The sequence below is a fragment of the Chelonoidis abingdonii genome, chromosome 14 (assembly GCF_003597395.2).
Source record: "Chelonoidis abingdonii isolate Lonesome George chromosome 14, CheloAbing_2.0, whole genome shotgun sequence".
NCBI classification, from domain to species: Eukaryota; Metazoa; Chordata; order Testudines; family Testudinidae; genus Chelonoidis; species Chelonoidis abingdonii.
Window position 1 is genome coordinate 14003067 of NC_133782.1, and position 13302 is coordinate 14016368.

The 13302-nt window shown below is 39.7% G+C and overlaps 1 protein-coding gene across 5 annotated transcripts in view; it reads right to left on the reverse strand.

Moving 5' to 3' along the window:
* The window catches only part of DOK5 (docking protein 5), an 88818-nt gene that overhangs the window by 12718 nt on the left and 62798 nt on the right, over window positions 1-13302 (reverse strand). For 3 of the 5 annotated variants that reach the window (XM_032774721.2, XM_032774724.2, XM_032774720.2), the window contains exons 3-6: window positions 12055-12169; window positions 11835-11975; window positions 9045-9234; window positions 7563-7698 (exon numbers count right to left, since the gene is read on the reverse strand). In XM_032774721.2, coding sequence (XP_032630612.1) covers window positions 7563-7698; window positions 9045-9234; window positions 11835-11975; window positions 12055-12169 — 582 coding nt within the window. The remainder of the gene's footprint in view (window positions 1-7562; window positions 7699-9044; window positions 9235-11834; window positions 11976-12054; window positions 12170-13302) is intronic. The other 2 variants (XM_032774722.2, XM_032774723.2) reach the window with 1 other exon arrangement.

The following is a 13302-nucleotide window of genomic DNA, read 5'->3' on the forward strand; positions in this document are numbered from 1 at the left end:
TGTTAGCATACATTTCAGCACCACAGAAACAAACAACTAGGGATCTATTCCAGGAAATGTAAAACTAGAACACTGACTTTGACAGTTCCCCAACTGCACAAAATCTTTAACAGTCTGAATTCCATTTAACAGTGTCTCTAAGATAGGCTGGGTGAGAAGGGAATTTAAGTGACAGTACAATGTTCCTGAAGCGAGTGGAGTTACTAATGGGAATCCTTGGAGGATGGGAAATAGACTCGGGGGGAAAAAGATTTGAGGAGGAGAAATCAAAAGGCCTGAAGGAGAGCCAGCCTGCTGTGAGTTTTGACCCAAAAGGAAGGGAAATGGGTCTGGAGAGATAAGGAGAAGCAATTCTATGTCCTGAACACACAGACTGTGTTAACACAGCTCAGATTCCATGCAAACCCTGCCTAGACCATGACTGATTTGATTCCCATAATTAATTCACTGGTATCTCTGCAGCAACAGGAAGAGCCAGAATGACATGATAATTGGCAGGTTTTATTGCACATAAACACTCAGCACTAAGAAGTGGGTTGAAAGCCACAGGAAATGAAATGCTAATGTGCACATGCCCAGTGCTTACGAGTTGGCCAAGAGCAGAGAAGTGTGACTCTGTGTTGCATTAACTTGGTGAGTGAATGATCTGGCAACCGAAGAACAGCAAACTAAAAACCTACCATGTGGGGAGTGCTGCTTAGATATTTCCACTCATGTCATTGGTTAAAGGCTATTGGGACCCTTCAAGTCACATCTCATCCAAAAGATACTGCCGTTCTCCCTGATGGGACACCATCTTTGCAGAGAATACAATGTAGCACTTGTGATGGCTTCCTGGTGAACCCTGCACTAGCACAAAAATACTGCACATTAATGGATCCTCTTCCATCAAGACAAACATTTATGCTCAGTCCTACTTATGTGCACTTTTAGTTGTGGCTTCTTCTTCATTTTCCTTATACTTTAATTATGGTGAAATCTCCTCTTAAAGGCAAAGAAAGGGACTGGATTTTTTCTGACCTTTGTAACAGATGACTGCATAATGCAGTGTGGAGGCATTCTCACAAAGGCTGACATTTTACTGGCTATTTGGATGGATGATCATGGTACAGTGATCATTAGCTGGGTTTTCGATGTATACTGAGGTTCACTGGCAACCTGGATGGTGTAGTCTGTTGATAATGTTCTTCTGCTGCATATACGTAACAGAAAAGCAATTTAGAGGCACTCAGGAATCAGTGGTGGCATTGTACCATTTCACCATTAGAAGCAAGCCAAATGCTATTTTGTAAAACAATGCAGTATGATGGGACGTTATTGCGTGGTGTTTCAGTCAACCATGGAATTCTGTGCCATGTTAGTGACTCCATTCTGCATTCAGAGAGAAGCAAAAACACAGTGCTGAAAAGTAAGTTACTATTTTAGTTCATATTTCAATAAATTAATGAAACAGTCAAGATGTAATATATAGTGTATATACCTGGCTCTCCCTGAAATTTCTATGGATGAATGTCTCCACATCTTAAATCCTTCTCCTAAACAAGGAGAGTATCCTTGAGTCCTTCTTCAGTAGGAATGCACTAGTGTGACTGAGAATAGAACTTGGTCTAATACCTACAAAGTTCTCCAATATTATCTGTCCATTGTGAATAAAACACATATTTCTACTGGGGTTTCCAACGTTTTTTAAATGTTTTCTGTGGAATACAGAAAAAAGGCCAAAGTATCACTCTTACTATGGCCCTTGTGTCATTCTAGTGTTGCAAAAGAAGAGTAAAGCTGCCCTAGCTGTGCATTTGAGAATTCCCCTGGCATGGGCGTTGTATTATAGGACAGTTACCAGGATGAAACCTAGTCCTGGGGATTGGTTTCCAAATAGTCCAACAGTTTGAGGGAGTCATCTTTGCACCCTCTCCTGGGTCCCACATTAAGCACAGCTCAGCCAGGACTAAAGGTTTGGGTCAGATTTTTTATTTTTTTTAAGAATATAACTCCCTACTACCACCATCCCACAAATTAGTATTTCATGTGTTCTTGCTCTTAAAAAACAAACAAACAAACAACAAACAACACCTAAGTAATTTATGTAAAACATATGTTAATAGTGTGTGATCTGTTCATTTAGTCCGATGAGTATACATTTCAGAGATTTAACACTCTAATTATAAAGTACCTGAATCTTAGTCCTGGGATTATTATATTGAGATTAGGGCTGTCAATTAATCACAGTTAATACATGTGATTAATGCAAAAACAAACTAGATAAAAACCAGTTGTGATTAATCACAGTTTTAATTGCACTGTTAAACAATACTAGAATACCAATTTAAATTTATTATATATATTTTGGATGCTTTCCTATATTTTCAAATATATTGATTTCAATTGCAACACAGAATACAAAGTGTATAGTGCTCACTTGATATTTTTATGACAAATATTTGCACTGGAAAAAAAGATGAAAAAAATACTATTTCTTTTATCTCACACTTAATTGTGATTTTTTTTTTTAATAATTTGTCAGCCCTAATGGGATGGGGCTTTTTCCTGCCAGGTGAAGTATGTTCATGTAGTCATTTCAAACTGTTTAAGACAATAATTGCTTAGTTAAGGCAGTTACCAAATCCATTGCAAAAGATATACAAATGCTATAGAAGAGTAAATATTTTTATTTTAATATCTTCAGACAGACAAGGATATGTTAATGATCTTTTTTTTTTGATGGGTTTACTTATGTAGTTCGTTTTTTACCCTGCAGTCATCCTTTCTACTACACGGTACTCCTCTTTTCTAGTCCCAAAGATAGGATGCACCATTCTCAGCACTAATTTCCATTTCTAATGATCACACGTACACATGGAAATGACCATAATTACCAATTTGCCATCCAATAATCCAGCTGCACTTGTATTATCATATGCATCAGATGTACCTTTGTCTGAAAATCTGCCCCAAGCATCTAGGCTGCCCTTTGAACTGGCCAATAAGATCATTCTAGGCAATATTGGATTTCGGTTGCCAGATCTACGAAGATTCATTCTTATTAAGTTTTGATATTCTGTCATGAGAAGTAATGAGGTTCCTTCTCAAACTACTTGAACTGAGCCCTGGCATAAATGGCAACAATCAAGAACTATAATTCTGTTGGTCAATTATTAAGGCCAGGTACATAATCTTTCATGGTTTTTGAAAAATGTGTTTGTGCTCTAAATAAATATTAATTTTCCATTGAATTACTGTACAAAACAGAAAGGAAGAAAGCATGAAAAGGGTGGGTATAAACCAGATATGCAGTGTGCTAGCAAATAATCAGAAAGGGTGAAATTCACCCAAGCAGAGGGCCAACACTGTTTTTGCTCTTTCCAGAAAGGACACATCATTTAATTCATTTTGCTGACAAGTAAATGCAACCATCTGGTGTGTATGCATCACATGGCTGCTTTGCACCAATGGTGAAAAAAAGCCATAAAATTGGCATATTCTATGCTACTCCCATATGATACTTGTCATGTGTCTAGACAAAGGTCACGTGGTCACAGCATCTTATCTGAAATAATCCCTTGTCTGCTCTAATTTGCAGTGAGGCTAGCCTGATTCCTTGTCAGTCCCAGAATGGGGGAGCATGTGAGTAGCTTAATGTCACTTCTGCCAACCTTCCACCAGCCTTGTGCTAAGCACAACTCAGCCAGGTTGGAGTACGTGAGCCAATGATTAGATATGGATCTTAGAGATGAGTAAAAAGCGAACAAGATTTTCTGTGAATATTTGAGTTCTAAAATGAATGTTAATAATCTACATATTCTACCCTTCCAGGTATGCTTTCTATAAATAAAAATGAGAATTTCATGATGTAGTTGAACATGTTTTGTGATCAGCAAAAGAGGTGAAATTCATCAAATAGATTACCCAGTATGAAGTATTCTCTCAGATCTAACAAGACAACCAAAAAACCTTAATCTGGACACCTCTGAACTCTAGGATGAAGGCTGGAATCTGAACCTAGATCCAGAGTCATATTTCAGAGCCACCTCTGTGACGGGCTACACCAAAAACCCAAGATCTGAATTTCCGGTTGATCTCAAGTCTGTATCCAGATGGGCTCATCTTTGTATGCCAATACTAAATGATATGCCTTTAAATTGAAAAGAAGAGTATGTTGTTATCATCAGGTTAGCATTCTAGGATTGACTGTATTATTTTTAGAAGTTATAGTTGGACCTAGTTTAAATAAAATGGAGTTTAGATCTGTTGCAGCTGCTCCCCGCTGAAATTTATGGCAGCTGTATCTTTGTGAAGTGATTGAGGTGGCGATTTTATAGTGCAGTTTAGTATTTTAAGAATCAATTGAAGTGACTGTTCAGATACCATATTGCACAATAAGGCTGCCATTTACACTTCTGTAAAAACACCAGATATGAAGTGGCCTGAAAACGCTATTCACTTCAACAGGAAAAAGTTACCACAGACTTTAGACCGTCTTTGAAAATAGCTACGACTGAATAGACAACACGTTACTCAGTCTCTTCCAACACTAGTGGACTGCAGCCAGTCCTTGCTTCCAAGGTATGTATGACCCATGCCAGGCTATTTTTAATCTGTTTTGTTGAGTGGTTTTGTTACACTAGTAAAATAGCTGCTAATTCAGGATAAACAAAATAATTATCACCATGTATTCCCCCTTCGATGAAAGACTGACATTGCTCCTGAAGACTTGAAAATAACCCATTGTTTCAACCATCAGAAAGTCATCTACATAGCTCTAAGAAATATATCAGTAGAGGATACTGCATTGAGAGGAAGAACAGCATAAAACTTCATTTGCTACTGATTTTGCACCTCAGGTCAATGCGCACAGGCAGAAAAGCAAAGTGTGTCCTTGACAAGCACTACCCAAATATCACCTAATAAATTGAAGGCTGCATTGGAAATTGTTAAAATCCCAATGGCTGCACTTGGAGCAGAGTTTTTACCATTGCATTTAGGTTTGGCATCCTGTATTCTGTCGTCATGACAACACATGTGGATGTCCTATTGACATAATGACAGTGAATATATAAGGAGCCAGCTAACACTGGATTCAACAGCAGAATCTTGCCTTCGAGAATGACTTCTTGGTAAAAACATCCCCATATTCCTACCCTACAAGATGATCACAGATGCTGATTAAGGAAATGAATACAAAGCAGAAAGTCTAGGAAAGCTACTAAGGTAACAATATCTGTGAAGTGTCACTATTAGCCACAAATTGACTGGAAACAAGTGAATGGTTTACCACTGGACCTTTTTAGGTGAAAAAAAATATATAGCATTGAATTTTGTTTTATATAATAGCAGATTCAAGCTCCCCCAAAATACCTTACAAACTACACCAATGAATTATTTATTAGCGTGGGTGCTTAATTGAAGTTTAACTCAATTATCCAATCTGCAAAATTTGGCTTGACGCCTTAAGAGAACAGTTAGATTCTTTTTCCTTTCAGGGTTTCTTGTACTTCCTCATTCTGGTTGGGCTGGAATTACTGTGAGAACAGCCTCTCTAGCTTTGTTTTTGTGATTCTGATTCCAATTCCTGGCACACATTCAGAAGAACAAAAAAACCTACAAAAGAGAAAAAGTGAGGGAAGCAGAGGGGGAATATTAATTCAACATATTAATCTTCCCCAAAAAGGGCGACCTTTGGATGAAATTTCAGAGGACGATTTCCATTTTATCTCAACCAATTACATTCAGCCTGACTCACTGCCACGATATATCCCTTAGACCCAGGACCGGTGCTAGGGTTTTGAGCTCCCTAGGTGGACGGCAATTTTGCTGCCCCGCGCGCTTGTCCCGCGGCTCCGGTGCAGCTGCCGCAGTGGTGCCTGCGGAGGGTCCAGTGTGCCTGCGGGCGGTCCACCGGAGCCACGCGAGCAGCCAACCATCCGCAGGCACAACTGCGGCAGCTCCAACCGAGCCGCGGACCAGCGGACTGCCCGCAGGCACCACTGCGGCAGCTCCACGGGAGCTGCCTGCCGCCCCCTCCAGCGGCACCCTGACCCAGGGGACACCCTGGGCTGCCGGCTGCCGCGGCGGCGCCCTGACCCAGGGGACACCCTGGGCTGCCGGCTGCCGCCGCGGCGCCCTGACCCAGGGGGCTCCTTGCCTGCCGCCCCCTCCAGCGGCACCCTGACCCAGGGGACACCCTGGGCTGCCGGCTGCCGCGGTGGCGCCCTGACCCAGGGGACACCCTGGGCTGCCGACTGCCGCCGGCAGCCCAGACTCCCTCTCTGTCCTAGCAACAGGGCTGCTCAACCATTTAAAAAAAAATTGGGGGGTGCTTTTTGGTGCCCCCAAATCTCAGTGCCCTAGGCAACCGCCTAGTCTGCCTAAATGGTTGCACCAGCCCTGCTTAGACCAGGAGCTTAGAAGAATTCTGAAAAGGACTAGACATTACAATGGATAATAACAACATCCATGTCTACATTAGGAAGGATAAGTATTGATAAGGGGTATAATCCCTTATCCTTTAGGGTATAAACCAATCATTATCTGTCTGGAATAAGGAGAAAATTTCCCATATGGTCAAGTTATCCCACAGTTAAGGGATTAAGAGAACTTTATATCTTCTGAAACATCTGTAACTGGTTGGAGTGCTAGTCTGGGATTCAGGATACTAGTGTTCAGTTTCCTTTTCTGCCACAGACTTCCTATATGATCTTTGGCAAGGTACTTAGTCTTTCTGTACCTCAGTTCCCCAGCTGTAAAATGGAGATAAACTGTACTTCCCCTTCTCTCAGAGGTGTTGTGAAGATCAAATACACTCAAGATTGTGAAGTGCTCAGATGCTACAACGATGGGAGCCGTATAAGTACTTTACACAGATCACTGTATGAGACAGGACAGTTGCCTAGATATATCACTGGTCTGATCCAGTATGCCAGTTACTGGGTCTCTATATGCCTAATTTCTCTAGTTTTGTAAATGCCAAAAAACAGGACTGAAGACATGATTAAAGCATTTTACAGCTCCAGGAAGCTGAGATACTTTGAGACTCTAGACCAGTATTTGTTTCCCCTTAACAACACATGACGCTTTCTAAATTATTCTTAAAGTGTAGACATCAATTAATAAATAGAAAACCATGAGTCAGCCACAATATTTTGGAATTACGTTGATGAAAAACACTTCCAAATAAACTACTCAAGTTGCTGATTAATAATGGGAAGCTAATGAGAATGGACAACATATGCCTACAGGACCCAGCCATCTTTCCTATAGCAATTTACACCTCTTGATGGTTTTACAAATAATACAATCAAGGAATATAAAAGCAGAAATATCTTTACTTTCAGTTGCTTAAAAAAGCAAAAATCATTATTTCCTGCTTTAGTAATCCCAAGTGCTAAATGCCATCAGAACTGAACACATTACCACCTTAACTAGAAGAGAAGTAAATCATCATGCACTCAAATTATTTAATATCTGTAAATCAAAAATTAAGAACACACTCAAGAAAATGGTCTATGGATTGTGTTACTCATTAACGTGGAGTGTTGGATGACAAACACAACTAACAGCCATACCACTGAATTTTTCACACTCTGCAATAAGCGCTCATGTTGTTCTGCTATGGCCAAAGCAGCTGAGTGAACCTTCTGATAGATCGCCTCCCCATCTCTTGTCTGAAAGATGAATAGTCCTTCCCCAGTGTCACACATCCTGCCAAGCGAGAACAGAAATGATCCAAATATGAGGTTTTCATTTGTTCAGGGCGATTTGTAAAGTATATTTTCAGCACTACTGCTGTAAAAAAAAAAAAAAGTGATATCAAAGCAAAAGGTAATAAAAATAAATGATTGTTTGCAGTACAACACATGGATTTAGATACAACTTCATAAGCATATATACAAACCACTAGAACAGGATATGATGATTACTCATCATTATCAATAACATATGGGCCAGATTCTCCAACCCATATTCATGGAGTAGTATTTACTTACGCACATAATTGCTTCCCAATGTACAGAATCAAGTCCTTGGTGTATTTCAGTTTCAAACTATGTACGCTTGAAAGGGTTTGATTCAGCTGTGAGACTCAGGCCCCTGTCTGGAATCTACATTACTGAACTAAATTAAATGATTGTGTATCTCTTTAGATTTATTAAAGATGTTGTTAGAAATAGGGAAGTGTCTCTTAGATCAGAAGAGTTACTAAGAAGAGAAATGTTACCTCCACATGCACTGGTGGATGTGAACTTTATTTAATTGAGGAGACCAATATGTAAATTTGCAGAGAAAGTCAGTAATTAGGCTTATATTGATTTGCCCCATTAGGAGAGCACAACATTTCCTCTGGGACCTGTGTGAAGCCACCATGCCATTTCTCTTCAGATTGTTGCTCTTTCAGCTCTATAGAGAAACATTCATTTCAACATAAAACATAAGGGTCTAACAGGAATGAAAATAACATTTTAACACTAATGTCAATGCTTTAAGGCAAAATTCCCCTCTTGCATCTACATGACAGATCCTGACTCCGCTATTTAGCTCTCCCTAATTGCACAGAACTCCAGTAAAATTTTGAGAGCAGAGTTTGCCTTCAACTTGAAACACTTGTACATGTAGCTAGTAGATCCATTAGTAACTCCTGATTGAATCTTCATGCCATTATGGCCAAGGTAGGTGCTGTTAGTGACCAAGGGTCCATCTTTGTCTTGTACGAATTACTGGCAGAGTATGATATTTCTCCGCCCCTCCCCCCGTTTTTTTAAATTTGTACATTCAATTCTCCAGGCTCCTTACAGTATTTATTAAAAATAACTACACAGTAAAAAGTAGAATCAGTGTGCAAAAATTTGTGTTTTTTTAAGCAGCAACTTAAAACTATCCATATCAAAAGGATGAAATGTGAACAAGGTGTGGAACATCCTCTGTAAGGTTCTGAACAATCTCCACTCATTCAATTCAGGATGAGGTGGGGAAGCTTACTAGTACCACCTAGAATTAGCCCCCCTATCATCGCTCTATGAAAATGGCTTATAGTATCATAGCAAAGCACTCACCTCCCTGCTTCAAATGTAAACCAAGCTGGGTCTCGTCCATATCGCCGGAGGGCACTTAATGGCCAAGAGATGAGTTTTACTCTGGGATTCTGGATATCCCAAAGACAGATATGCTCAAATGTTATCTGCAAGGTACATTCCCCATGCACCTCTAAATTAGGGGATGGCATTAAATACACATTGAATCTCTCTGGAAGAAAAACAAATGGTTGGTCTAAAATCTCTAAGATTTTCCTATTTTTCCTTTATTTATAATTACAAAGTCTTACATCCACTTTTAGCAATTACACCAAGAATAAAAACTCACTTGCCTCAATTGATTGCATTTATTTTAAAAATATACTGCATACAGAGTGAAGCCATTTAAAGTACCATAAGAACAGTACAAAGCAATGGTCTCTAAAAATCGATAAAATGTTATCTACGTGATCACCTTTTAAAACAACTGAGATTTGAAGCTCTCTGGGGCCAGGGTCTATTTTATTACTCATCCATAAAGAGCCTAATAGAATCCTGGATTCCAAGCCAGAAGGGATCATTGTGATTCTCTAGTCCGCTCTTCTGTATAACACAATCCATACAATTTCCCAAAAATAATTCCTAGAGCAGATCTTTTAGAAAAAAAGTCCCACTTTGGTTTAAAAATCATCAGTGATAAATCCACCATGAGACTTGGTAAATTGTGCCAGTGGTTAATTTCTCCCATCATTAAAAAAAATTTATACTTTATTTCCAGTCTGAATTTGTCTAGCTTCAACTTCCAAACACCAAGGGAGAAAGTTCAAACTGCCAAGGTTCAATATGTGGGGCTGCAAGAACCGGAGACCATACAGAAGCCACACAGTGGAATTTAACAGCTCTCTGCATGCTGCACAACTAAACTCCCCAGTAGCCTGCTCTGGAAGGGAGGTGAGCTCGGGTATGGCCTGAGAAGTGACTGGGACATTGCTAATGGATCCAGACCTACACAAATTCACTGACAACATGTCATATGGAAGGTTGCAGTAGGCTACAGCTTGTTACTCATGACCTTCAGGAAGAGCTGGGAAACACTCCAGTGCCCTGGCCCTGGTTGGGATCTCACAGAATATTCAGCATTCTCTACCCAAGTAGGCTTTGATTCCCCAGACAAAGCCTATTTACTCAGGCCTTATATTCAGGATATGTGTGTCACCATGAAGAACTATGGCAATGAACTTCTCTTCTAATAATTATAGTTGTATATAAAAAGCATCACAAGAATAGTTAAAAATGTAGTGCAAGTTTGTGCATTTAATAAGTCTCTAATCTATGTTCATGACTGCTTAAGATTTTATAAGAACTCAGTTTCGCAAAGAGAATTCCCTCAGTCTACTTCTCGCAGACATGGAATTATCTAAAGCCACTCACCCACTTGTCAAACTGGTTCCTTCTCATTCATCACCCTTTTTTAATTCACTTGACTTAGTGCACATATTTTGGACTGAATGAGTAACAATCAGAATTGATAGAGAAAAGTGGCAAGTAAATCTGAAAATTAATATGTTCTTTAATTTCAAGTCGGGATAGTATTTTAGAGGTTTAGAATCTGATTCTCCACTCTGTTACATTAGTTCTGTGATGGTATAACTCTGTTTAAGCCAATAGAATTGCAATGGGCAATGGAGACAATGTCTCCGAAACAGGGGTGGCTCTAGGCATTTTGCCACCCCAAGCACGGCAGGCAGGCTGCTGCCCTCGCAGCGACTGGCAGAGCGCCCCCAGTGGCTTGCCGCCCCCAGCACGCGCTTGGCGTGCTGGGGCCTGGAGCCGCCCCTGCTCTGAAAAGACAATGGAATGAAACACAGATTCAGATTTTTAACTCTGAAATCTGGTTTTTAAAAAGTTTGGAGAAATGCTATTAAAGGAATTCCAGGTTTTCTTCAGGTGAAAAGACAACCTAAACTTTCAAAATTAACTCTTTTAGGTTCAATGAATGGTTAAAAATGTAGCTGATGTTGCATTCTCCATTATATTTTTAGTGCAAGTCCCTGGACTCAGTTTGCACCAGAAATGGGATGAGGGTTAATTATAAATTCTAATATGTTAATCATACATGGGCATCTGAGAGTGTGTGTTTGGCCAGTATACAGACATGAGGGGAAATAAGCTAATAATTAGGGCTGCTTGAAAGGAGGAGAGATTCCAGACTGTGCTTCTCAAAAAGGAGTGTATTTTCAAGGTATATGCATGTGGGCACACAAAAGGCATTCACAACTGTATTTTGCAAGCAGTTAATAAAATTGTGTGCACTAATTAAATCATGGAAAGCCCACGTGTGCATGCAATTAGCTGATTTCCATATGCAAGTGAAGTAATTGAGCTCAGATTATGTATGCAATTATTATTTACATTGCAATATTTATGATTTGTATTTGTGCCTTCGAGCCACAGTCATGAACTGGGACCTTATTTGGCTAGGTTCCTTCCAAATGCAGAACCAAAAAGCATTCCCTGCCCCAAAGAGATTACAATGCACCTAATTTGTCTAAAAAAATCTGACTAGAACATTTCTAAAATCCTAAATCAGAGTGTCAGATTAGCAGAACACGATAGTGCTGATAACAATCAAGATTCATGTTTTTAGTTTTGTTTTGGGGTTTGTTTTATTTGTTTGTTGGTTTGGTTTTTGCACCAGATTGTAAAACTTGAGTATATTTCTGGTTTCTCCGTGCACGGCCCAAACATTTCAGTAACTGAGCCATGCCCTCAGGTAGGAATTATGTTCTAAAACTTTCTAAATGCTATAAAGTTCAATATTTCTGTACATACCACTCTGCTCCCTTTCTACACCAGATGCCAACAAGTCAGGCTCTCCAAGGCTTATGTCATTAATCTGAGTTCCTAGGCATTCCATCTGCAGCACTTTGCACCACTCATCCGCCTCGAGTTCTGTATAAATGCCCAGAAAATCTGTGTGTAGGTACAATATGTTTATAATTTCACAATTTACATTCCAGTGTTTTCTGATATACTGTGCCAGTTTACCCACCTGATTCACAAGCAAAGGTTTTGGATGTGTCATCATTAAAATAAATGCCTACAGCATGTTTCTTCGTGTTTTTTGGCAGTCGTAATATATTCTTCACATTATTGAGTTCCGTGACCTGAAAAAGAGCAATTTGGAGTTCTAATTAGAATCCTTGAATAATGACTATTGAACGGAGGAGAGAAAGGAAACGCATTAAGCCAAGCTGGAGAAAAAACCCCCAAAAGAATGAGCCTATGAGCACACACAAGGAAAAGCCATCTTGACATGAATCAGGCTTTCAGATGAACCTGAAGATTCTAAATGACATAGTCACATTGACACTTCCACACTGCCTCATTCTGTCTGTACACAAGCTTCAGTGAAACCCAGTGAAAACAGGATTTAAACCACAGGGATGATGGAATCATCTCTTCAGGAAGCAGCATTCACGCCAGTGGGGAAACATCATTATGAAGTACATGGTAAAGAGCAAACAGGTGCAGCAGAAGTAGCAACAAGACCAAGAGAAAAGGTTTCACTTGAGCCACCCACTTTTAGCGGGTGAAACCGGTTCTGTTATGACTTGCTCTATGGAAGAGTAAACACTAATGTAGGTGAAATTTTTCATCTAAAACTATTTTTGATGGAAAATTAGTTTTTCAACAGAAGTGTCCACTTTCCTTGTAGGCCTGTGATACCAGGGGGCTGGACACAATGACCAAGGAGGTCCCTTCCAGTCCTATGCCCTACGTTCTTTGAAAATTTTCAATTTTTTGTCAGAAATACAAAAACCTGAAAACTAAAATGTTTAAGTCCTCTCCACCCCTCAAAAATATGGTTTTCAGGAGTTTTTAGCCAGAGATTTCCAGGCTGTGGTTGATAAAAACTGAAAAAGTTTTGATTTTCTGGTTTTCATTTTTTCAATGCAAAGTTGATTTCTCCCTCCCCTGTGGAAATGTCCCATTTTCTATCCAGCTCTAGTAGACAACGTCAGCAGACAACAAGTGATTTTTAACATTTCTACACAAAGAGCCCTATTTTCCAGCCTGGACTAAGATTTTGACAAAAAAAGAGCCTAACATTTGACTCAGTGGTAACTGTTGGTTGCTCTGCACTATTAACACTCAGGGAAGTGGCTAAATATAGAATCAGGAGACTACATTTTTAGACTTCTATTTTGGAAAAATCTTGGCTTTACACCTCAACATTATCATTGCCAAAATAACCATCCAAATATGAACTTCAGCCACTCCCTCCACTGGTGCATTT